Source organism: Sceloporus undulatus, chromosome 6 (assembly GCF_019175285.1).
Source record: "Sceloporus undulatus isolate JIND9_A2432 ecotype Alabama chromosome 6, SceUnd_v1.1, whole genome shotgun sequence".
Classification (NCBI taxonomy): domain Eukaryota; kingdom Metazoa; phylum Chordata; class Lepidosauria; order Squamata; family Phrynosomatidae; genus Sceloporus; species Sceloporus undulatus.
The window spans coordinates 40,508,150-40,535,314 of NC_056527.1; the positions used below are offsets into that span (position 1 = coordinate 40,508,150).

Consider the following 27,165-nt stretch of genomic DNA (forward strand, 5'->3'; position numbering starts at 1 on the left):
GTTTTTTGGATTTTAGGTGTTATTGTACATGGGCCCTTGGTATTTACAGTGGTTTGGTTTCAGGATCCCCTGTGGATACCAAATTCCATGGATGCTCATGTATAAGTCTAAAAAGCCCAATTAAATACAATGGTGTAATATAGTAGATTGGTGTCTCTTATATAAAATCCATGTTTTGCTTTTTGGAATGTGTACTTTTTAAAAAATGTTTTCAAACTGCGAATGACTGAATCCATGGATACGGAGGGCCAACTTTGCTTTTATAGACCAGATGTTCTCCATTCATTCCTGATGTATGGGGAAATGGTTGCCAGAGTGAAACCTGGAAGTGGCTCCTGTGCCTTTAATGGTTGTGTGGAGGAAGGGGAAATCCCAGCAGGTGTTGTCTGTATGCAGTCAGACTCAGATGGCATGCAATGCTTGCCGAAGTCCCCTCTCTTACAGACCCACTAAAGGGGCAGGGGCTCTCTTCAGTTTTCACTTTGGAGACCATAGATAAGAAGCCGGGAGCAAGGGCACTCTCCCAGTTATGTTTCCCAGCAACTGGTCTCTGACAGCTAAGCTAGCAACCTGTTCAGACTTCCAGAAGATGTACCTAAAGATGTAGTAGTATTACTAGTGAAAGAAAATAAAGCTAATGTATCTATAAATCCACATTTGGTGCACGGTTTTATTAAGCTGAGCTTGCCATCAGATTTATACCTTCATTACCATTGCTGCAATGACATCTACTGGTGAAAGCAGGTTTAGAGCCCAATTTTCAAGGAGTGTTTGGTCTTTTACTGCAAGCATTATAGATACCCATGGATTCATCGCTCTTCTGTCATGTTTTGCAGCTTTTACTTAATAGCTGGGACTGCATCCGCACTGTGGAAATGAAGCAGTTTGATACTATTTTAACTGGCTTGACTCTATCAGGTAGAATCTTGGGATTCGTAGTTTGGTGAGGGTCTCTAAAAGATTAGGCAGAGAGCTCTAGAAACTACAGTTCCCAGGATTCCTTAGCAGTGTGCTTTGAACCAAAGTTGAAGTTGAGAGGTTCTCCATTTCAGCACAATGAACAAACCAACAATTTAGATGTGGATTTCAGTCGAGGGTCTCTTCCTAATAAAGTACAGTGTTGAGCCTTTGCTCTTCTTGGTGTAATATACTATATATAGTATATTATATAATAGTTTATATAATGCATATATATATATATACACATATATATAATAACAGTTATATAATATATAGCATATATAATGCAACTGTAAATAAACCATACAAAATATGAATTTATATTAATATATTTATGAGCTTTTACTTGGAAAGATCCTACTTTTTTTTGCATGTCCTACAATTTGTGAGACCACGCTAAACAAAGTGCACGAATAAACTTAGAGTAACTTCCCCACTATTTCACTTAGCGAAGTTTTATTATGACCCCAGCTGGGATTCGAACCCGGGCCAACCAGGGTCCTAGCGCAACTCTCAAACCACTGCTCCACGTGAGCCTCTCCCAACAAGGCGCCTTTATCTATGAATTGGCCAAAGGCCCGTGTGCCTAAAGAAGAGATGCAGTCAGAGGGGGCGGGGCTTTGATACTGAATCTTTCTTTTTTTCTTCCTGTCGCCGATACGTGACGTCACGGAGCGCCGGGATGTTCTTTGTTTACCTCCAACGGTCGGAAGGTTTGACAGCGAAGGGGGCGTTAACCTGAGCGTTGCATGGGCGGGCGGTGAAGTCGCGAGCTGGCTCCTGATTGGTCAGGGAGCCTCTACCAACACGTCCCGCCTCCGCCACGCGCTCCTCCTGCCCAATCAGGAGCCAGCTCTCGACCTCTCTCCCGCGTGACCCCTTTATAAGCGCCGGGGATCTACAGTCTCCATCAGTGTGTGGAGGGCGCAGCAGCTCCGTGGTTGTTTTTATTTCCCCTCAGTCCGTGTGTCGCTTATGAGGGTCCGGTGAAGCTCTCGTTTCAAGCGCGGTGGAGCCGGGGAAGAGGAGCCAGGAGCATGGCGGCCTCGGCGTCGGAGAAAAGCAGTAGCAACAACAGCAACAAGAAGAAGACGGAGAAGAAGCTCGCCGCCCGGGAAGAGGCGAAGTTGTTGGCCAGCTTCATGGGCGTCATGAATAACATGAGGAAGCAAGTGAGGCCCGGGAAAGGGAGGAGATGGAGGGGGTTGTTCGTAATGGAGGGGAACTGGACACAGTGTTCCAGGTGGGGCCTGAGCAGAGCAGAATGGAGTGGCACTGTTACTTCCCTTGATCTAGGCGCTAGACTTCTATTGATGCAGCCTAGGATCGCATTGGCCTTGTTAGCTGCTGCATCACACTGTTGACTCATGTTCAGCTTGTGGTCTGCTTGAACTCCTAGATCCCTTTCACATGTAGTTTCATTCAGCCAGGTGTCCCCCTTCCTGTATTATTATATAGCTTAATGGTCCTTTGAAAGGCTGCAAATGAATTACAAAGGGATCTTCCTATGTATGTTAGAGTGTGTGTGTGTGTGTGTGATATGGTTGCCATAGTGAAAACCAGAGAAGGCTCCTGTACTTTCTAATGGTCGCATAGAGGAAGGAATGTCAGTGGATTTTGCCTGGTTGTTTAACATACACCCGATGAAAGGTCTGTTGTTGTTGTGTGCCTTCCAATAGTTTCTGACTTAAGACAACCTTATGGGAACCATAGGGTATCAACAAAGAACATCAAGCCAGCCTATGATCAACATCCATGCCCAGGCCTTGCAGCAATGGCATTTCTGACTGGCTTCCTCTTTTCCTTCTGCATTGTACCTTGCCAAGCATTATTGTCCTTTCTAATGAGGCATGTTTTCTCATGATATGGCCAAATTGTGACAGTCCCAGTTTAGTCTTCTTGGCTTCTGGGGAGAATCCAGGCTCGGTTTGCTCTTTATTTGTTTTGTTGGCAATCCATAATATCTGTAGCACTCTTCTCCAGTACTGAATTGCAAATGAATTGGTTTTCTTCGTATCTTCCTTCATTATCCAGCTTTCACAGCCACACATAGAAATTGGAAATAGATGGGTGGGCCATCCTAACTTCAGCACTCCATGATACACTTTAGGACCTTGTTTGTTTCCTTTATAGATCCCCTTTGAAGTCCTAGTTTCCTTCTCATTGACTGCAGCTTCCATTTTGATTAATGACTAAACCAAGATATGGAAGTTAGGTCCTCCCCAGTTCCTGGAAGCTCCATAAGGACCACTGCTTTCAGTAGCACTGCTTTAGAGGCATTTTGCTCTTACGTTCTGTGCAAAAGGCAGGTTAGCATTGTATGGTTGCCATATTTGCATCTCTCTGTGTTGATGAAGCTGAGTGGCCTCCCTAAAATTGCCTTGAGGGTGTGAGATTTGAAGTGAAGGCATCCCAATGTATACTTCAGTTAGTTGTGTTGAGTGTGGTTGTTCCTTGTTCTCTGTAGCTACAAGGGCTCTGATGAAGTTGGCTGGAGTTCACAGATGTCTGTGCCAAATAAAACCTAATAATTTTTAAGATGCTAGGAGACTTTTTGTTGTGGCTCTAGTTGTCCTCTGACAGAGTAACTGTACATGTACTAGTCTTATTGTTCAAGGCCTATGGATGTTTACTGGATAATGTGGTTTGAAATGAATCTGCCTGTCTTGGAATATGCATCAATGAGCAGAGAGGAGTCTTAAAGAACTTGGCCATTTTAAAACTGCAAGACACTCACTGTGCTGTGCATAAATAATCCAGTTTGCGACCACTTTAACTGTCCTGGCTCAGTGAATTCTGGGAACTGTAGCTTTGTGAGACATTTAGCCTTCTCTGTCAGCTCTGGTGCCACAGTTAAACTACGATTGCCAGGATTCCCTAGCGCTGAGCCAGGGCAGTTAAAGTGGGCTCAAACTGGATTATTTCTGTAGTGTGTTTTGGACCATACTCATACTTAAAAGTAGACCAACTCAAACAAATGCATCTTATATTTTTGATAACACTGCTCCAGATATAATGAAGATTGGCTCCAAACCAGTTACACTAAAGGCTTAATGGGGAGAAACCAATTTCTGTTATGCATTAAAGGGGCTTTGTAAAATATTTTAGTTTGAATTTTATTAGCTTTACTTTATAGACCTTAAAACACAAGGTTTTTTATAGTGTATATAGAAACCCACTTGGCAACTCACACTCCCTCAGCCTCAGAGGAAGGCAATGGCAACCACCCCCCCCCCTTTTGAATAAATCTTGCCATGAAAACCCCATGATAGGTTTGCCTTAGGATCATCATAAGTCAGCAACAACAAAATACACTCCATATATGATGCAACAGTTAGTTTAGCAAAGAAAATCAGAATTTTAGAGGGAGCTGAGTATATGAAACATTTGTCTGCATATGTATTATAATTGTGGCTGCTTTGTTTTAGAAAACACTCTGTGATGTCATTCTCATGGTCCAGGAAAGAAAAATTCCAGCTCATCGTGTTGTCCTTGCTTCAGCCAGTCACTTCTTCAACTTAATGTTTACTAGTAAGTCTTCCTAATTTGCTGGTCAGCACTCAGCCTAAGTATAATTTTGTAGCACAATGTGACTGAATGAGATGTAACTGCTGAATGTTAAACGGGCATGGGGTCATAAATTAAGTAAAGGACCAGATTTCCCCACCCCAAATGCTTCATGGACTGGGTTATGTCAGCGAGCATTGCCACAGTCCTGATGTCATCAGGTTCTTGGTGTAAGTGCTGGTTGAGTATTTTCCATTCACTGATTGGCCAGGGACCTGGCTGCATTCCCTTCCACACTTTCCTGGGCTTTTTCTTCAGCTAAATTAAACTTTAATTATTGGAGCAAGCAAAGAGCCTTAATTGACACCAGCTGACAATGCTTTATGTCTAATTACAGCAAATATGATTGAATCAAAGTCATTTGAAGTGGAATTAAAAGATGCTGAGCCAGATATTATTGAGCAGCTTGTGGAGTTTGCTTATACTGCAAGGTAAGGTTGTTTATCATTCTTAATATCTATCAGTTGCAAAAAAGTACAGTACACATTTATTATTTATTTACCAGTTTGAAATCTGGCAACCCAGGCAGATTGGACTAATAAGACTCCTGTGTAGTTGCATCTCTGTAAGCTTTATTAATCAGAAATAAAAAATTATCAAGCACACAAGATACTAAGATATTGTTTCCTAGGAGTAACAAAGGCAGCATGCCATCTATGCTGGGCACACTTACTTGAGAGTAACCTACAATGAACCTTTAAGTAGACACTGGGCTTTTTAGAGTCTCCATAGTTAACCTTGATTGAATAACAATGAGTGGAAGAAGTGGTTAGCTTGCTTATTCTGCCCTACAGTGCTTGCATTTTCTTTTAAGAGTATTGGGTTTGTGATTTTTGTATCTTTTAAAACACCTCCAGATTTTGCTTTTGAAATAGTATAGTGGAGGAAGTATTGCTTTCACTCAGTAGAGTCTTAAACCTATTCTTTTCTTTGATACACTTATTCTTCTTGTTTCAGTTTCAGTTTTTGGTGTTGAGTGTTTTTTATGCAAGGCATTGTATGTTTTCATTGTTTTGTTAAGAAAGTGCCTGCAAATTGGCAAAATAGCAAGATCCCTGAGAGCATTGAGCTTCCTCCTTCCTTAAAACCAGTTCCAAGGGCCCTATTTACAGTTTCCTTCTTTTATACACTTTTCAGCTGATGTAGCTAGGAATATATTAACATAATAGAATATATTCTATATTAATATACTAATATAATAAATCTGGATGTAATTTTGTTGAAATGCTTTTGTGATAACATTGTCACATTTATTTTAGAATTTCTGTGAACAGCAACAATGTCCAGTCATTGTTAGATGCAGCAAATCAATATCAAATTGAACCTGTAAAAAAAATGTGCGTGGACTTCTTAAAAGAGCAAGTTGATGCTTCAAATTGTCTTGGTGAGATGACTTACTATTATTATAAATGCATTGTTACAAAGAACTGTTGGTATTTTCCAGCAGTACGACAGGATGAAATGAACATATTTTGATTTTAATGCTTTTTTAAGTTACACATGTCAGGTATAAAAGGGGGGGGAAGCAAGTTCTGGAAACTTAGTCGTGTCATGAATATTTCAAAGCATTAATTTACAGATATGTCTGGCTTCTCAGGCTGAGAACCTGTTTATGCAGAGCATAGGAGTTTTGCTATTGTATTTATGTGAACAACAGGAAGACAGCCAGTAGTGGTGGTGGTTGGCAGTTTGACTGATAGCTTTCCTGTATACTCTGTAGTCAGTTAGTGGCCATTCTGGGCTGGGGTGGGCAGGTGTTTGTAAGCAGGCCTACTGTGCTGCAAAGGAAGCATGGAACTACTTGTGTAAGAGGTTATGGGCTACCTCTCTACATAAGCTTGTAAAAAGGATAATATCTTAGTACTTGCTACTTCAATGGCCAACTTGTAAAAATCACAGTTTCTTGCACAAGTAGAAGATATACTGGCATAGTGCTTCAAAAGGATTCTGTTTTAGTAAGATAGAATGTGTTTTAATGTAAATCGGGTCTAACTATGGGCCCATACACACTAGGACTAGAGCACAGCTTTGGCGCAGCTTCTGGACTCTCAGTATGCATGCATCATTTAAACAGCATACCTCCAAAGTGACCCAAAGCAGCTTTAATTTGGACTGTCTGTATGGACCCTATCTTATTTTCTGTTGAGTCTGTTCATTAAATTTTTATAAGTCACTAGGATAGAAAGCTGGGCAACTAGCCCATCAGTGATTCACAATTGTTAAGATACTAGGTGAAAAATCAAAATTTGCTCCTTATTTTGGTCTTTCATACATAATGAAACAGGTTATTGTGGCATTTCAAAGACTAGCAAGTCTTACTTGGCATACGCTTTTATGGGTTACAACACACTTTGTTGTATGTGTGGGAGGTTGTTTCAGTTTGGGCTAGAGGTATGTCAGTATAAATGATACCAGGATATGGTAATCATAAGAACAGTTGCTGAGAGGTGAAAAAGACAATCTAGACAACTTAGCATAGATAGATTAATATGTGGGGTGATTAATAGTTTTGGACCAATCCAGTATATGAGATACAGGACCAGAGGAAATAGGAATGTGAAAATTAGAGTTCATCTACACAGTAGAAGTGATGCAGTTTGATACCACATTAATGCTGTAGCTCCAATTTATTTTTATTTGTTTCATTTCTATGTCACCTTTCCCCCAGAGAGGGACCCAAGGCAACTCACAGAAAGCTCACTGAATTAAACAGGACTATGTTGAACTGCTACATGTCTACCTTGATCTTAGGCAAGTCACATGCTCTCAGCCTCAGGGGAAGGCAATGACAAACCTCATCTGAACATATTTTTTATCAAGAAAACCCCACAATAGGGTCACTGTATGTCAAAAACAACTTGAAGGGACGCAACAACAATCCATTATTTTGAGCCAGTGTGGAGTTCCATCCTATGGAATCCTGTGATTTGAGGCTTTACAAATCTTTACCTTTCTCTGTGAAAGAGTGTTGGTGCCTCACAAAACTACAATAAAACTAATCATGACAGTTAAGGTAGTGTCCAACAGCATTATTTCTACAGTGCAGATACACACTGAGTCAGAGAAAATTGCCTAAACAGTTGTTAATGAGGCAAATCTGTATACATGACTGGGTTAATACATACAGTGGGACCTCTATATCTGCAGACTTGCAATCCACAGATTTGAATATCCATAAGCTCTATTTACACTGCAAAAGATAAATGTTGGCTATCTTTATACTGACATCTTTCACCTTCTGTTAAATGATTATTGAAAAGATTATTTGCTGATAACCATTACCCCACACCCTCCTGAATATATGTATAAATAATAGCCAACTGAAACTATATTCCATGTATATGATAAAATGGGCTGCGGTCCATGAAAGTGTATGCCAAATAATGTACAGTTGGCCCTTCTTATACACAGATTCTTTATACACGGATTCAAGCATCCACAGTTTGAAAATGTTCCAAAAAAGTATAAATTTCAAGTATCAAACCTTGATTTTCCATTTTTTATAAGGGACCCCATTTTGCTATGTCATTATATTTAACGGGACTTGAGCATCCACGGATTTTGTTATCCATGGGGGATCTTGGAACCAAACCCCAGCGTATAACAAGGGTCCACTGTAATGTCAGACTTTATTATTATACTGGCATAGGTGATCGCTGTGCTGTAGGTACAGCATGGCAGCAGGGTGAAGAATGGCTGTGGATGCTTTGGTGACAGGTGGTAGCAGGACTGAAGACTATCTCTGTCAGGAAAGAAATCTTCCTTGGTGTCTGGTGAGGAAGCATCTTTGGCACCCCCACCCTCCTTTCTGTGTACTACTCCAGAAAGCACCTTACTTTTTCACAGAGATTGTCGCACTGGTGAAAGTCATGCAGTTTTTTTACCTTCTTGATGAGATGATGTTCCAAACTAATGCTGGTACCTCATTCACATTTTTTTAATGAAATATGTAATTGGTAACATATATTGTAAATTCACATTTTTCATCTTGCATTAGGTATAAGTGTATTAGCAGAATGTCTTGACTGTCCAGAACTTAAGGCTACTGCAGATGATTTTATCCATCAACACTTCACTGAAGTTTACAAGACAGATGAATTTCTGCAGCTAGATGTTAAACGTGTGACGCATCTCCTGAACCAAGATACACTTACTGTAAGAGCAGAAGATCAGGTGAGGGTACAGTTATTTCAGTTTTATTCTTACAATTTAAAAAAGGGTTGAGTTTTTTTAAAGGAGTATTGCTATAACTCATACTTAACTTGCACAAAATATTTTATATGGAGGCTGAAATGTGAGGAAACACCTAAACAAATTTGGTGCCTCTCTGGTATTTCTGAGGCCTCTTCTTTCCTACTGCAGTACTCTGAAGAACCTCAGAGTCAAAAGACTTGGTTTTCCAAAACATGAGGAGCTGTAGTTTGTAGGAAAAACAAAGAATTTGAGCATTCCCATGTAAGTATGTGTTCACACATGTGAAATTTTGAATCAAAATTTGAGGATCAAGTGAACAGAGTAATTTATTCTTGGAGGACAAAATTGATCATGTAGATTTATATTGTGAGGATGGTACAATGAATATTGTTTATTACTATTATTATAGCTATGGTTATCTGAGATATATTACCACATCTAGTTCTTCAGAGAAGTTCTTCAAGTTTCTCTTTGAAATAAAAAATAGATTTAGAACTAATCAGGTACTGCTCATTGCACAAGGTCTAAATAGTTTTTTAGTGGCTAAAAAGTTGTAGGACTAAAATTGTAAGACAAAGACAGGGAAAATGCAGCTTGTAGCTATGTGTAGCCCAAGTACTTTTTTCAAACTCAGTATTTCAAATTTTGGCCCAAGTATGTAAGACTTGCCACAAAACCTGGCGGGTTTTGTTGCAAAGAATCCCCAACTCCAACTCCCCCACAAATATCAACCAGCAACCAAATGGAGAATGATGTCACATCATGTCTGTTTTCATTTTGATGTGATGGTGATGCTTGCTGAGAGGACAAGGTCTAAAAAATGGCAGGCTTTGAATAATTTTGTATATAAAACTTGTTAATATATTTGGTTGCATTTCAGCTAATGCTTGTATCATTGCTCTGTCAGTGTTCATGGTTCTGACATTCTTAATTATGGTTGTTTAAGGTAAAGCAGCTGTTCTTAATAGGCAAACATGCTGGTAGGTTTCTTGTCACTGAGACATATTTTCTTCCTTATCTTCCAGGTTTATGATGCTGCTGTCAGATGGTTGAAGTATGATGAACCAAACCGACAGCCATACATGGTTGACATTCTAGCGAAAGTAAGGTTTCCTTTAATTTCAAAGAATTTCCTCAGTAAAACAGTACAGGCTGAGCCACTTATCCAGGACAACCCAGAATGCCTCAAAATGGTTATCAGTAAGTTTTTCTAGACGTATGTGAACATTCTCTATAACCTTCCATTAGAATCTGTTTATTCCACTTCAAAGTATTTCATCATTAAAGAAAGTCAGAAGGCTGCTGTTTTCTCTTGGCCAGGAAATTGAACTGAATCTAGTCAACTTTAATGTTGTTTTATTTCTTGCAGCCTGAAAAATGGCTACAGTAATAAATTATTGTAAATATGTAGAACCTAACTATAGCTCATATCTTTTGAGCTTCCTAGTCCATAGTCCTCCAGCTTCCAAGTTGCCTTTGTTTCACACTCTTTGAACATGACTAACAAAATAAAGAAATTTCTTAATTGTGGATGACTTCTTGCCAGCTACAGAGACCAACTGATTGTATTACTACTGTGAAAGTTTACCTTATGGTAAGGTCCACTGAATTAAGTGGAACTTAAATGCAGGTATTCAAGTAGTATGTGTGACTGATCTTATTGCAGTGTCTTGTATGTGGGTTTCTCCAGACATTTCAACTTTTTCCAGCAAACAGTTTCCAGTGATGATTCAAGGCTGTATCTGGGACTGTAGAATCTGAAGTGCTGTCATCTCCCGTAATTACTTGTGTGTTGGTTTAACATCTTCCAAGGACCTGTTAAATCACACACCCTATTCTGATTGGAAGAAGACCTTCTCTTTAATTCTTTGTGAAATGTTTTACATGGAAGGACTGAGGTGTACATTTTAGTTAAGTTTGCCTTCCTATCAACCTCTGTGCAAGACCACCTTTCCTCTTCTTTTTGAAAGTGTTTAAAGGAAGTGCTTTAGTGATTGTCTTTGCATGTCATAAAAGAACAGAGAGGGACAGTAATGATCCTTCTAGTCTACAAAAGGAAATTTATTTTGCTTCTCCAATCCTTTTTGCTTTTATCCCTTTATCATGGGAACTGAGGAAATAGCAGCATCTTATATCAGGTACCCGTATGAAAAAAAGGAGGGACTCATACTTCTGGTTCAGGTCAATTTATTATTCCAGTCACTAACCTGAGACATTGGTGGGTGAAATAGTAGCTAGCTTGGTTGCATAGTTGCTGACTGGGAGGATTTCATGGCCCCAGGTGTATTACTACATAAGACAAAGTGTTGTTTCTAAATGTCTTGAGCCAACACAGCACCAATCACAGTGGGCCAACCAAGGAGGGCATGCATACCATGCTGTATAATTGAACGTAAATGTATTGTGCAGTTTTCCTTCCTCTCAAATCAAATTTGATTAGCCTTTTGCTTTGTAGGAGGGGAATGACCACTATCACCACCACTAACAGACAATTCAGTATGCAATGTGGTACAATGAGTGACAGTCATAGTATATTAAATACTTGGACTTCTTTTCCCAGAGGCTATTGTTAATTTTATTTAACAGCTTTTTTTACAAGAATTAAAAATAATTGAGTTAAGCACACCTTCTGAAAGTAGCTCATGTCAGTTTTAGAATATTACTGATAGAAATGTTATCTGTCATAAAATATCTTCTGTGATATTTTCCTCAGCTGTTAAAGTGCAATAAACCTACGCACCACCATCTGTGATTTTAATGTAAATCCAGGCTACATCTAAAGTAAATACTAACCTAATAAAAATACTGGGGAAAACTTGAGGTGTGTGTGTGTGTGTGTGTTAATGAGAGTTGCAAAAAAAAGTTGTATGCCTGGTGGGAGCTGTTCATCAGCTTTTCGCAGTTCAGTGTGCTCCAGACGTATTAGACTACAGTTCCATTAAACCCCATCCAGGTTGCTTTACAACAGGGGAGAGGTAGCTGTTGGGTTGGTAGGCCACCTTGGCTTCCTGAGAAATTTGGGGGGGGGGCTATACCCCATGCTCCAGATCCCAAATATTTTAAAGTTTTTTAAAGTTTTTTCTGAAGAAGCTTTAGTACAAATGTTAAAAATGAAGTTTAAATGTTTTTAAAATCATTAAAACACAATAAAAAGGATAGAAGTGGAGCACATCCCATTAAAAGCTCCTTCTGCCCTAACAATTTAAAAATAACCAGTTCAGCTTCACAGCTTTTTGTGAATTTTCTGAAAAAGTCCCATATGTCCATTTAGTGGCTGTGGGGGAGCTTTTAGCAAAAACTCCCATTTCCCTAGGGCAGTTTTCCCATAGTCCCATCCAGATAATTTTAGGCACAAGAAGCCTTAAACAACAGGAAGTAATCAGGGTCAATAAAACAGGAAATCAACTTCTGAGTTTATTCCTATTTTAGGGGGTGGGGTGGAAGCATTTCCTGGTCCTGAAACAACCCTGGAAAATATATCAAAATTGCTCCCTATGCCCACTAGAGAGTGTGGGGGATATTTAGTGGCAGTAGTGGTGGAATGTGGAGAGCCTCAGAAATAGCCTTGTAGATTTTATCTGCCAACATTTCACATTATAGCCCTCATCTCAATACATGGTGGTTACAAATTTAAAAAATACTGTATTTGCTTCATGAAAGCATTGGGAAAATTAAAAATTATTGATAGACAAATTTCTCCCAAATCATCTTAGGGTGCATCATCTGTGGTACACTAGAGATGCTGAACTCTAATGAAAGTACATAGATATCAACATTTTCCCTATGTGCTTGAAGGCATGGATTACCATCTGAGAGGCATATTCCATGACAACCAGTTTGTATCATTCCTGTCAGTGATAGTGTTTGTAAAAGTTACAGAATGCTGTATCATGCTGCAGCAGCATTTTTCCATATTTGAAAGAGGCTGTATATCCGTTCTGTGTAATGGGTAGAAAATAGGGTTTAATCTCCCCCATTGGAGTTATTGTTCATTCTTAGCTTGGAAATAGATTTCCCTTTAAGCTAACAGAGTCACTGTGTGCTTTCTTGAGTTTAGGTGGAATGAGATACCATCTGCTTTCTCCGGAGGACAGAGAAGAATTAGTGGATGGCACTCGCCCACGAAGAAAAAAACATGATTATCGCATTGCCTTGTTTGGAGGATCACAGCCACAATCATGTCGATATTTTAATCCAAAGGTAATTCAGTTCTTAACTTATTTGAATAGGTGCCATGTAGTCCATAAGATTGTCTTTCTATTTTAAATGTAGTATCTTGTTCTTCTGTGGCTTCTTGCACTTCTTTGTATGTCAGGATTTTTCTCCTTGATCCTTTTTACTTCATAGTAATGACCATACCTATCTTGTGCTCTTCAGTCAGTATTGGCTTTAATTCAAATAAATAAAGCAGCTGGGGTAGGTACTTAAAATAGCAGGCACACGAAGTTATATAATCTTTCATGTATATATTTGTAGCTCTTGCATGGAATAGATGAAGGGTTTTTGTTATATCAGAGTGGGGGCAAGCAGTGATTATACAGGAAGCTTTCAGGAGTGCAGGGATATTTTGAGATTTCTATAGCAACTTAAATGCTTCTTTCTTACATTTACAAGTTTTTCATTATTGCCAGGATTGGGTGTCTGTTCTGCATAATCATCTTCAAATTCAAATCCAAAAATAGTTGATCAGTGTTAAATAAATCCTGGAGGTTCACATGGAACAGGGGCATACAAACAGGGAGAATGTAGGGAATGGTCTACACATGTGCAACCTGGTAAAGAGATCAACATAAATAAGGAAGATAATATGATTTCTTGAGCTCTGTTCCTCTTGGCTGGTTGTCCAGGGAGGAGATGCAATTAGTTTTAAAATACAACATGTCATGCAGCTGTCAGGAAGGGCATCTTTCTATCCTGTTTAAAAATGGCAGTGCTTAGACTACTGCTGAAAAGGCCCTCCCTGGATCCTCTGGAACTTAATAATTACAGGCCAGTATCCAATCATCATTTTGGGGGCGAAGTGATTGAGAAGGCAGTTGCCTTCCAACTGCAAGCAGTCTTGGATGACAACACTTCCTTAACCCATTTCAAATTGGCTTCAGAGCAAGATACAGAGTTGAAACTGATATGGTCACCTTAGTGGAGTATGTTCTTTTTGACACCAACGGGGAGAGTTTATGCTTGTTGGAGCTCTGGACCCCTCAATGGCATTTAATACCATGGTATCCTCCTGGAATGCCTGGGGGAATTGAGAATTGGAGGCACTTTTTCAGGCAGGTTCCATATGGTGGTGCTTGGGGATAGCTGTTCCTCAAAAAAGTAGCTTTTGTATGACATACCACATTCTATCCTCACTGGTATTCAACATCTATGTGAAACTGCTGGGAGAGATCATCCGAAATGGATCTCCCTGCATAAGGAAAGGGTGGACTGTATATTTCTCCATGCCATCAAAGACAGCTTCATAGTGTGTCTTCTCTGAATAAATGCTTGGAATAGGTAATGGGTTGGATGAAGAAAACAAATTGAAACTGAAACCAGACAAGACAGGTATTTGTTATCCAAGGTCCTAATGTGGGGCTGGAGGTATGTAAGCCAGTTTGGGATGGGGTCACACTCCCAAGGACCTTTTCATCTGCTGCTCCCAAACTGTAGAGTGACCTGCTGCAGGAGATACGACTTTTGAAAATGCTGACTGCATTCAAAACAGGATTAAAGACATATCTTTTCCAGCAGGCCTACTCAGTCAATTTTAAATCATGACTTTTTAATCTGAGTGTGTACTTTTCTGAGTGTATTTAATGATTTTATAGTATTATATTTTAACTGTGGGTTTATGTGTTTTTATTATGTTTTGTATTTTAACGTGTACCTGCCTTGAGGAGAGTCAGAAAAGAAATAAAATGTATTAATTTATTGTCATTAACATGTCCTCTTAAACTGAATGGTAAGAGAGGAGTACAAAAATTGAAGACTGCAGGAGGAATGACAGAAAGGTAAAGAGAGCTGGGGAGTAAAAGAAGCAAATGAACAGAGCAAAAGAAGAAGCAGAGGCAGATAGGTGAAGAAAGCAAGGATGAGGAAAGCAGGAAGGGACAGTGAATGGACAAACAACTGGTGGATGCAGATGAGAAGCAGGAAAAATTTGGAAAACAGGGACTAAGAAAGTGGGATTAAGGAAATGGAGTGTCAGATAAATGAAGGAAAGTGAGAGGTAGAAACCTAGGTAGGTTGTGTGGTCACTGAATTACAGTATTTCATTAATCCAAGTAATATGTTGTTTTTTAAAGGGCTCTTCTATACATGTAATTCTTATGAGAATAATGTCCAGTACTGTGTATGAAAAAATGCCCAATACATTCTAGATACTTGCATGCGGTACATATTTGAATACATACTGTGTTGCTATAGCCTGGAATAGTAGTTTGCAAACATCTTTTGGACCAGCTCCCAAAATTCCTGGCTAGTATGACTCAGGAATTCTGGGAGTTGAAGTCCTGAACATCGAGAGCACCATAGTTTGAGACCACAGGCCTGGATGAACAAATTCTGTTTAGATCTACAATCCTACCTGAACTAGTACTACATGCTGTTTGTCAAAGCTAGCTCAACACATTAGCATAGTCTGGCTAGTTCAGTGCTGTTTTTGGATGTTTTTTGCAATTAGATCTAGACTAATATGTGGTACTGTTCGGTAGCTTGGGTGATAGTTCTAAGTTTTCATTGCATTATAGTTTGTTTACTAAGGCAGTTATCCCAACTGCGAGAAGTGGAGTATTCAGGCACACTTTTACTTAAGTGTCTGCTAGTAAGGCTGCAAGTACTTTTGGCAGCATTCTTCTCAGTTGTTAGGGAAAGTGATTGAAGGTAGATTGTAAATTGTAGACTAGGAAGCAAAATCCTGGTTGCCATGACAACATGTTTTTAAAGGTTGTTTTTCCTAATTATAATTCTTGCAGTCTGCTCTTTTCTTCTGTTTGTCTCTCCCCCAGCACTTTCTTTAGTCTACATTAAAATCTCTGTAGACTATTTTTATCTGTTTCATTTTAAAATCAGTTCAGCCTCTAGAATAATGCATCATAACTGGTTAGTGATGTAACTGCAATCAAGTATTTTATGTTAACAGCTTCTTTTGTCTTTTTTCTGCTTTTCTTTTTAACTGCTGATACTCCAAATGAATCAATACTTGAAACTGACAGATCAGTAAAATTGGTGCTAACAAAACAAATATTTCAACCCTGAGTAAAATCTTTCTAAGCCTTACTAAAAGACTCTGGTCAGCAATAATAATGGCATTATGAAGAGTCAGATCATGCCTTGCACTAAACCTCTAGTCTGTTCAAAATATAAAATCTTCAGAATGCAATATGTGCAGTTACATATCTACATCTAGATCAAGGCACAGTCACTTTTAAAAACATAAACATGTATATGACTGGAGTGCTGGAATATCTCTCTCCCTAATATACTTCTCGGGGTTGTTCTGGAAGTAAAATGGACAACCAAGGTCCTTGGATTATGGTGGAGTCAATATAAAATAGTCTCGAAACTGAAATTTCCAGACAGTACAAGTAGGTCTTCCCTGTGTAACCGCTTTACTTCCTTATCTTTTTCTTATACAGGATTACAGCTGGACAGACATCCGATGTCCCTTTGAAAAGCGAAGGGATGCAGCCTGTGTCTTCTGGGATAATGTAGTTTATATTTTGGGTGGTTCTCAGCTCTTTCCTATAAAACGAATGGACTGCTACAATGTTGTGAAAGATAGCTGGTACTCCAAACTGGGGCCTCCAACACCCCGTGATAGTCTTGCAGCTTGTGCAGCAGAGGGTAAAATTTATACCTCTGGTGGTTCAGAAGTAGGTAAGATACTTTTATGGCTCTTGTGGTAGAGATACACCTAAAGAGTAGTTTTATACGATGCCCTAATATTGTCATTGAATGTTCCATTAAAAAGGAAACAATATTCCTAGAGTATGAAAGTTGTTTATGTGTTAGCAATATGTATCTTATAAATTAATGATAAAAATTTATATTGCTGAATGTAATTTTAGAAAAGCCTATGTCAGTTTTACTTGGCCAAGTAATTTAATCTGTGAATGAAAACATATATCCAGCTGTCATGTGCCAGATTAGATAGATCAACCTGTGATACAATTGACATGGGAAGTAGAAGCTGGTAGCTCACCTAGTTAGGAGCAGTGGCACACATGGGCCATGCTGTCTTAGTAAAATGAGAGCCACATTTTGGCATGCTTTTGTCCTGTTCTGTTCTTAGTTTGATATGTTAGATGCAAAGCTGTCCTGAGTATAGTATATTATATATGTACTGTTGCATTACCTCCTGCTATAGAGTTGATGTGTAGTATGTTTCCTAGATTGAGTGACCACTACTAGTAGGATTGTGTTCAGTACAATTGGTGTAAGATAAAAATCCTGGAATCAAAATACACTTTTTGAATTCAGAATCACCTGCACTCTGTCAGAAAAAGCGCTATTTTGACAACCTCATGTCAACACTGTTTTTATTTCCTGTTTTTGTGTCCCAGTTATATTTTATTGTACATGGAGCAGGTGTAGCTTTTTAAAGTTCTTACTGTGATAGGAAAGTTGTCCAAACACCAGAGCATGCATTTCCTGGGAGAGTGGTATATCAAAAAAATAACTAAAAATCTACAGCTTGATAAGTGCTAAATTGTGAAGTATAAAGCACTTGAAGATCTATCTTGAAACAATCTTGTTGCAAGTGTATAAATTGGATAATTTTCCAAATATTGTCTAAATCTTTTCTTTTTCTTTTCTATTTTTTTCTTTTCTTTTTCTTTTTTAATTTTTTATCTTAAGGAAATTCTGCTTTATACCTGTTTGAATGCTACGATACAAGAACAGAAAGCTGGCACACAAAGCCCAGCATGTTGACTCAGCGGTGCAGTCATGGAATGGTAGAAGCGAATGGTCTGATATATGTATGTGGAGGAAGTTTAGGAAACAATGTTTCTGGAAGAGTCTTGAGCTCCTGTGAAGTTTATGATCCAGCAACAGAAACGTATGTACTGACCTAAAAGCTTATGCCACAGATTGTTTGAGTTCTTCTTTTGCTTTTCAGTTACTCTTTCCATTATTAAAGAGCAAAAGAAGTTTGACCTCTAAATTGTGAAAAAAGAAATTGAAATTAGAATCTGTTTCCTTCAGCGGTACAGAAAAACTTTGCTTTGTCCAATTTGCCATTTATTCCTTTTGTAAGAAGCAAGAACTTTTACAAGTGAGAATTTTCTAAAGGGAAAATTGGTCAGGGAAATGAGTCAAAAGCCAGGAAAAAATGAGTTAACCTATACTTATGTAGTGGATTTTTTGTGATGTTTCTACAAGAAAATGGTTAGCAATTTTGTATTTGGAATAGAGATGCATCAGAATAATATAATGTAATGATGTACACATTTCATAATATAATTATGTTGGGATTTTGTTTATTGGGATTTTTAAGAGTAAAACAAAGTAAAGTGGACCAATACAAGATAGCATTATTTTATTATAGAATAGCTGACTAGCTCTTTGCAACTGGAAAATTTATGTATTTAAACAAACTAGAATCAGTTTGAATGGATGGGAATGATGTGAATATGTTGGTGGGGTTAAAAAATTATGGCTAGCTGGCCTTAGTAATCAATCAGCTGTAAAGTCTAGTCCTGCTATATATTTTCAACAATATTATTTTAAATTAAAAATTGATATTGGTATAGAAACCAGACCTTACATGTAGAACTATTGTATGTTGGTGGAAGTACAGCTAACTTGTTTATGAATTTTATTAGAGCATTTATATCTTATACTCTGTCGTAACATCTGAAAGCAACATGCAGATAAAAAAATTTAAAATAGTAAAGAACAATTTAGAACAGCGTAAAATATATAAAATTGAAACAATTCAAGGAATTTAAGGTCATGTTTATACAGATTCAAGCCAAGATCCTTAATCCCTAAAGATCTTTTAGCTTGATGCCAAAATGAAGTCAATAGCAGTGCAAATTGGGCCCGCAGGAGAAGGCTAGTCCATAACCAAGATGATACATTGAACAAAACCTTAATGTCTCCCATGTCTCCAGGTAGGGTTTACAAGTGTTTCTACAAGCGTGTGAGCATGCACACATGAAATGTTATCTCCAATAGGAGTTTAAATGTCTTCACCAGTTATTTGAATCGAGACTGGAAGTTGTTGTTGTTGTTTTTAAATCTTTTTAAAAATTTGAAAAACAGGAATTTAAATTCATTATGTGCTGTTAAAGATCACTCTTCTCTGTAAGCAATTACAGCATTTCAGTTCTGGACCAACTTGATAATTTAAAAAAGAAGTAATCAAGAGGAAAAAAAGACTATTAAATCCATTTTTCCTAACTCATAATTTTTAACTAATTCCGTATCATACTAAGAATGTTTCTTGAATACTTCAAGGTCTTAACCCAAAGTTGATGGAAGTAATTTATGTCTATATATAAGGGACTTCATATTTTTCACTGAAATATACTGTAAGTGGTTTGAACTGGCACACATTCAGTGATAAAACATATATTCTTAAAATGGTGCTGGATAAAAGGAATGGACAAAAATAGCTCTATTGGGAACTGTTTGGGACCTAGGAAAACAAATTTGAGGTGGCACTTCAAATCATTCTGCCACAGACTGGAATTGATTAAGAACATCCCATTGCTGTAATGGAAAACAATGAAGTCACTATAGATAATGTGAAAATTATCCACTGGTACACAACATCCCTACAAAGCACTTTCCTTGCATACAATGTTTAAACTAAACATAAGGGAATACTTCCTACAGTTTCCTCATTCTAATTCAAACAGCGCACAGTTTCATATGTTGGGCCCATGCTTTTGAAGAGAATGGTAGACAGGGAATGGACATGTCACCTCTTGCCACCACCAGAAGTTGAGCACCTTAAAAATAATTTTGAAAAGATTGAGAAAAGATGTTGAAAGAAGTGGCTTATCAGAAATGACAGGATTGGCAAACAAAAAGAGAACTGCAGAAATCATTGCTGTGTATCTAACACTTGTACTCTAGTTTCCCTTTTTTATTGCAGTTTTAAAACAAACATGCACAATATAACTTCATTTAAGCCATTTTAAACAAATTTTCTGGAAAGTTTAAGCTTCTGTATAATTTTTGCAGTAGTTAGAACAAAAACGTTACTTTATCATTGTATAGAGAAGGGATTAGGCAGCTTCCAGCAATATGGTGGATCATTTTCTGCCCTTGAGAACCTCCAGAGGACACAGGGACTGCCAAAATGTCAAAACACAAAACTGGAAGTCAGTTTGTGGCTTTGATTAATGTATGTATGTTAAATAGTGCAGGCAGGACAATGCAACCTATTTAAAAGGTAAACGACCATTCTTGAAAGCTTCTAGGAGAAGCATTTCACCCTATTTCTGCCAGAAAAAAAGTGTGGTGTAGGGAGGAGGCTTGGATTGCAAAAATGGTCCACCAGTGGCATTATTTGTAAGGACATTCCATACAATTGCATCTTGGTGTAATTTTTAGTGCAGTTTTAAAATAAATGTGCTTCTTCAGTTAAAAAGCTGTTGTAAAAGAGGCTCATACTGGTGCTTGCATCTTCACCAAAATGCTTTTTATATGTGTTTTTAAACCATTCAATAACACTGTTTTATGTAAAGCAGCCTATGAATTTAACTTGGTGAGGGTTTTTTAAAAAAATACTAATCAGAGGAATTGATAAAATTGGTCATGGAAATGGAGAATAAAATAAGTAAAGCTAACACACTTTTCTCCTTGCCAGTTTTAGCACCTGAAGACACTCACTGGGAAAGAATGTATAATGAAACTGAGAATTTCATTTTAAAATACTTTCAGGTGGACAGAGCTATGTCCAATGCTTGAAGCACGAAAAAATCATGGACTGGTGTTTGTGAAAGACAAAATATTTGCTGTGGGTGGACAAAATGGTTTAGGTATGTATTAATTTCTGTTGTTTGATCCTAAGATTTGCCATGTCAGTATACCATCTACTATGCCAGGTGCAGCATCTCAAAATGTGCTGGCTTTCTTAGTAATGTGGCAGTACTGTTCTTCAGGAAGCCTAATTAGTTTGCTTTTTGTCCATCAGATGTGTTGAACTACCATGCCCTGAATCCCACAGCTGCTGGTATAATAAATAAAAAGAGACAAAAATAGAACAAATAGAAATATAAGATGACATGCAATCATCTTTTCAACATTTACTTAAACATCTATACAGGGCAATCAAACCTCTCTAATTAAGAACGATTTCCCTGTTTTCCACAACTTATCCTATTTAATTATCTAAACGAAACCTTTACTATGTTAAATTCTATCCTTACTCACAAGTACTCAGTCAAATAGGAAGATTACAAACTTTAATAAATCTATATTAAAATATTTTTTATTCTCACTTATACAATTATCTATCTGTTACAAATTTCCAGCTGCTCCTTCTATTTTAACAAGTTTATCATATTCTATTTGTCCTTACCTTTTCCTAATTTTCTAATCCTAGTTGCCCCAAAACACCTTTCCAAAAATCACTGTTAAGACTCCCCACATTTCTTCTCTTAAATTTTTTTTCCAAAGGTCTTTTGCAGGATCAGCCAAATTCCACTCCTTTTCATTAGCAATAACAATTCAGATGTCAGATTCTTGTTCTTCATGGTTTCTGTACAGAGCATATTTTAAACCTTCTGGAATTGCTAGGTTGTTGTTGGTAGCTCTGCCCATCTATTACACCCAACCCTAGCATTCTTGCTCATTTGCCTCAGTTCCTTTTTGTCCGCCGCACCAGCAGCAGCTTTGCTCTTGGATTCACTTTCAGTTTTATCTCCGAGTTGGTTTTTTACTATATGGGCTGTTTTTTGGATTACTGTTTTTCCCCCTCTGGTTGTAAATTGCTTCGGACTTGACTTGGACTGTTTGACAACAATTTACAATGTCTACCCTTTCTACCTCTTTTAAGAGGTGTGATGAGTGTGGGGCTAAACTTCCAGGCTGGGATTGACACTCCCATTGCCTTCTTTGTTTGGGAGAGGGACACAACTTTAATAATTGTGTTCACTGTAAGGCTTTTACACATCAGGTGAAGAAAAATTGGGAGTCAGAATTAAAGGCTCTTCTATATGAACTGGCCTTAAAACTTTACGTTCCGCTGCCTGCTACCATATCAGCCCCTTTGAGGTTTGCTTTTGGGAAAATATACTCATTCATCTGAGAGACCCCATTCTGATGCTGTTTGGCATGGTGAATCTGAGAAGTTCTCTTGGCATCATGTCAGTACAAATAAGTCATGGAAACAAGCTGTTGAACCTGGAAAGGATTGTTTGAAACCACAAAAGAAGAGAAGCTCAATACCAAGCCTCAGTACCGATGGAGGACCTAGGAAGGAGACTCCTGCTCCCTCTCTGGCTAAGGGTGATATCCCTCCAATTCAGGGGCAATTTCTTCTGTCTGAATTCTCGGTTGCCCACCATTCGGGAGAGCCCAAAAAAGAAAAACACTTGTAAGTGTTCTTCTCAGGAGGATTCTTGTTCAAAGAGGCATAAGACTTCCACTTCTTCAGCTGACCATCAGGAGTCTGTTGGTTTCAAAACCATTATCTCCCACGGTGTCTCTTCAGTTGGTAGAAAGAAGTTCAAGTGGGTACGACATTGAAAGGTGAAATAATCGATTTTCCCATCCGAGTGCTCCTCGTTCAGGTTCACCCGTTTCTCTGTCAGTGATTTCAAGGGTGATGTCTGCCTAGAACCCCTCAGAGGATTCCTTCTCCACCTTATAGAGTATTAGACGGGCATTCATCATTGTCTTGCTCCAGGTTTCCTTCACAAAAGTACTGAGAGTGATATCCTCTGAGGCATGAACCTGATTCTCAGTGTAGGTTTTGAGAGGTGTTTGACTCTTGTTCTTGGTATATTTCAAGGTACTCTTCACTTTGAGTTCGTGAGCCAACATGGAGTTGATATATGTTAGGGACGATATTTGCTGCCAGCCACACATGGATTTGAGGTCCCTTACTATCATTGTGTGTTTGACCTCCTGCATGGTTCGATTCCATCTCTGGCTCGGTCTGTGGTCATTCAATCAGTACCTGTCTCCCAGATCTCTGCATCTATCTCTTTGGACATGCTGTGGGATAGATGGCCATGAATCCACTTCACCAACTGACAGTGTCTGTTCATTTTCTTTTTTAATTTTTTATTATTATTATTATTATTATTATTATTATTAAAAAATTAAGTTTAAAACACGAAACAACACCAACAAACTATGTCCATTTTCTGAGCAGGTCATTTGAGTGGTAACACTGATGAGGACACAGGTACTAAGTCTTGCCACAAAGCAAGATGCCAACTCTGCCCACACATTTATCCAGGAAATGTCATCAGATAACTTAATGGCTTCACCCACAATATTAGGGGGACCTTCACATGCTCATACTCCAATGTGATTTATGCTGTACTATGTCATTAATGCCCATCAGCACTCTACATTGGGCAAACAGGCTAGTCCCTATGCCAGAGGATAAATAGACATAAATCAGACATTAGGAATGAGGATACACAGAAACCAGTAGCAGAATATTTTAAACTCCTTGGGCATTGCATCTCAGACCTCAGAACAGTGGTCCTTGACTAAAAGAACTACAGAGGTAGATTGGAAAGAGAAACTGCAGTCCCTCAGCAATGGATTGAACAGGGACAATGACTTCATGGCTCACTACACACGTTTCAACACTATCTGACCCCATTCCCATGGGGGCGTCCTACACTTATCTATCCTCCCCACCTACAGGCTAGTTTCAAAGGCCAAACTGATGTTGCCACTTCGTTGCCATAACCAATGGCTATGTCTTTGTCCACAAACGACCATAGTTAAAACTGACTTGCTATTTCATTTCCATACACAAAGGATTTTGAATTTGTATTGACATTCTCACATACCAAAGGCATATGTATGTCTGTTCCTGGCTTCCCCTCCACCAAATGCATCTGAGGAAGCAGACTGAAGTCTATGAAAGCTCATGCTGCCAACTTCTTTCTTTCAGTTAGTTTCATAGGTGCTACAAGATCTGTCTACATATTAACACCAACGTGTGTGTTTTGTACTAGAAAAGTTTAAGGTGTATTAGAATTGAAGCTTGACCATTGTTATCTTCAGTGAGGTGTTAGCCTTTGAGATCAGATGTTCCTCCCTCTCACAAAGAAGGGGTATCTCTAACTACACTACACCAGTGTGGTGTCATGGCTTGAGCATTGGACTACAACTCCGGAGAACAGGTACAAATCCCTGTTCAGCCATGGAAACCCAATGGGTGACTTAGAGCAAATCACAGACACACAGCTTCAGAAAGGCAATGGCAAACCACCTCTGAACAAATCTTGCCAAGAAAACCCTATGATAGGTTCACCATGGGGTCACCTTAAGTCAGAAATGACTTGAAGGTGCACAGCAACAACAAAAGCACGGTAGTAGGAGCAAATGCTATCTAAGTTGGTTTTGATTATCTTTCAAAAGTGTGTAGTGCCAGCCTTCGCAGCATATTGGAAGAAATAAGAATGAACATTCAGAAAAAAAAATCATTAAAAAATGTTCCAAACAAAAAGGTTAATCCAAAATTTGACAATCATGCCCCCAGACGCCTGAGGCATGCAGTTTGCTATTTAAAGACAGTTTGAAAGATCACAGGCCTAGTTCAGTCTCAAAATGGCTTCTTTTTTGGACCAGAGGGTGGCGTAGCATTTTCCTTCTTGGAAAGAGGCCTTTTCAGTTGTAAAATAGGTTCTGGAGGAGAGGTAATAATATTTAAAATGGTGAACTGTAACCCCCTTCAGCTACTGGGGTTGTTATTTACCATTTAAGGGTTGTGGTTTAGGGGATGGTAGAAATTCCCTCCTTTAGAGGTTGCCCATCACAGTCTAGCTTTTAAGCACTGCATTCTTCCTTTTCCTTGCCTTAATCACTAAGCCCAGAATATGTTTTAACTAAAGTTTTGCCATTTGACTCAGAAGGGAATTATTATGCTTTGGAAATGTGTGCTTAAATTTAATCGTATGTTTTCCTCTTTTTAAAGGTGGTTTAGACAACGTAGAATATTATGATATTAAAGTGAACGAGTGGAAGATGGTCTCCCCCATGCCATGGAAAGGTGTAACTGTAAAATGTGCTGCAGTAGGTTCTATAATTTATGTCTTGGCTGGTTTTCAGGGTGTAGGGCGCCTGGGCCACATTCTTGAATATAATACTGAAACTGATAAATGGATAGCCAACTCCAAAGTCCGTGCTTTCCCAGTGACTAGCTGCTTAATTTGTGTTGTTGATACTTGTGGAGCAAATGAGGAAACATTAGAAACTTGAGGACTTCAAGAAAATCATACGGTGCTCCTGAAAAAATAGTTTCCTACTTATGATGCTTTTACATTTTAGTTTCAGTTTGTTATATTATGGAAAATTTGGAATGCAGTCCTGTCCATTTTTATCTCCAAAACATAATGTGGATTTGCTTGTGCAAGTTTTATTTTCACTTTTCTTCCTAACAATTGGAAGTATTTCAAGAATCTGCAAACCAAGACTGAAGAAAAACAATCTAAGATGCACTTGTGCACTTCTTTCACAAACAAAACTTGCCTGAAGTACATTGTGGAACATTTCAAGAATTTTTAAAAGTATATTACCTGCATTTTTCTAGTTAAAATACTGAAATTTTTCAAGTAGTAAGATGAGTTGAAACTTGTGGTGTATATGTGCTCAAACAGCTGTTCTGCAGAGAATGTACTGTATTACTGCCATACAGCTTCATCACAAGATAGGAGTTCTGCAACTTCAAGGTCCAGTTATTCAAGAAGTACTTGAATGAACATCATCCTTTTCGAGTTCCTTCTATTTATACTGAGCTTACAGGGTATATCTCTACGCAAGCATCTGTTTCTCTTAGGTGGTATTTTATTGCACAACTAGAATGGTGCCTAGCAATAGGCACACAATCGGAGATTTTAAATTGTATATGTGCAAAACCATATGCCCTATGTTATTTCCACTATAGCCTTTCAACCTTATACAAGGAATATAGTTCTTCTTCCATAGTGCTCCTTTTCTTAAAATATTCACTTATAAAAATGTTACATCTCTCTCTGTCCCCATGGGAGTATTGTGGAGTTTAAGAATAAATATGCTCTTGCTTTGGATGCATATTAGAAGGCAGCTGCTAATTTCTGGGAGAAGTAAATGTAATCAGGGAAACGCTACAATGGAAGCTACACTTAGCTAGACAGGCCTTGTTCCTGGGGAAAACAAATTTTTGCTTCTAATTGTAGTGCATTTATTTTTTCAGATAAATAAATGCGAATCACACTTATTTTGTTCTCCTGCTTCAGTTTTCTTTCTTGGATGCAGTCCAGGCTAGACATGCTATAATGCAGAAAGTGGTTTGTGTCGGAATGGATCAACATTCATAACAAATTATTTCTTCGTGTTGAGGTTTCAAAAACTACAACATATGTACTGTAAAAAACCCACAAATTTGCATGTTAGAAAGTGAATGCCTTTATTGCTTGTGTATAAAACATGTCTAGCATGTAATTAGTTCATTCTTTTCCTCCAGTTCTTTTCTCTGCTTTGCAACTATCTCTCTTCTAGGTTGAAACTTCCAATATTGTCTAAAGTTTACTTTTGTTCTTAACAGTGCCTGTTGGCCATAAAATCCTTGAATTAAAGTGTTTGAATCAATATTAAACAGTGTATACCCTACACATAGAGATATTGTTCCAATTCCATAGGAGTATTTTTTATGTTTGGATTTTTAAAAAATTCTGAAGCACTTTTATATATATATATAAATCTGCCTTGGAGAGTTTTTTGTTAAAAGATCTACCAATAATAGATCATTTCCCTTAAAATGCATTTTTTCTGCAGTTAGTCAAATATGAGTAGTTTGGTATGAAAGCTCTTTTTTATGATTCTGGATTTCTACATGTTCTGTATGTAGGCAGTGTGTGAAAAATTCCATCCTTGTCCATTCTTAATATATGAACACAAAGTGCAAAACATTTTCTTGGACTGTTTTGTGTATTGACAAATATGTATTGATAAACCGTGTCTACAAAATACTTTAGTTAAATATCAGTTTTTGAAAGTGAAGAAAATACCTCAGTGAAGCTTGTGGGTCAGTAAACTTTGTTGATTAAAATATTTGTTTTTTCTTTAAATGGTCCTGAATTCTGTTCACTTCTCAGTAATACAGTTTGAGCCAGCATGGTATGGTGGGTTGAGTGCTGAACAACAGGTTTTGAATCTTTTCTGGGCTATGGAAACCCACTGGATGACCTTGGGCAAGTTACATACTCTCCGCTTTGGGGAGCCAGTGGCAAACCTCTGAACAAATCTTACCAAGATTCGGGTCATCATAAGACA

The 27,165-nt window shown here is 38.2% G+C and overlaps 1 protein-coding gene across 4 annotated transcripts; it reads left to right on the forward strand.

The window, feature by feature from the left end:
• The first annotated feature begins 1,837 nt into the window (after positions 1-1,837).
• On the forward strand, positions 1,838-26,188 carry KLHL7 (kelch like family member 7). Of its 4 annotated transcripts, XM_042473479.1 has the most exons (13): positions 1,838-2,132; positions 4,389-4,491; positions 4,865-4,958; positions 5,787-5,911; positions 8,525-8,700; positions 9,747-9,921; positions 12,779-12,921; positions 16,344-16,584; positions 17,566-17,767; positions 20,605-20,702; positions 22,679-22,715; positions 22,800-22,927; positions 24,830-24,961. In XM_042473479.1, the coding sequence occupies exons 1-12, from the start codon at positions 1,998-2,000 to the stop codon at positions 22,903-22,905; spliced, it is 1,635 nt and encodes a 544-aa protein (XP_042329413.1). In that variant the 5' UTR covers positions 1,838-1,997; the 3' UTR covers positions 22,906-22,927; positions 24,830-24,961. The 4 variants fall into 4 exon arrangements, with proteins under 4 accessions (XP_042329413.1, XP_042329414.1, XP_042329415.1 ...); XM_042473480.1 differs by lacking the exon at positions 24,830-24,961 and having other exon boundaries at positions 21,827-22,927; XM_042473477.1 differs by lacking the exons at positions 22,679-22,715; positions 22,800-22,927 and having other exon boundaries at positions 1,840-2,132; positions 24,830-26,188.
• Positions 26,189-27,165: the final 977 nt, after the last annotated feature.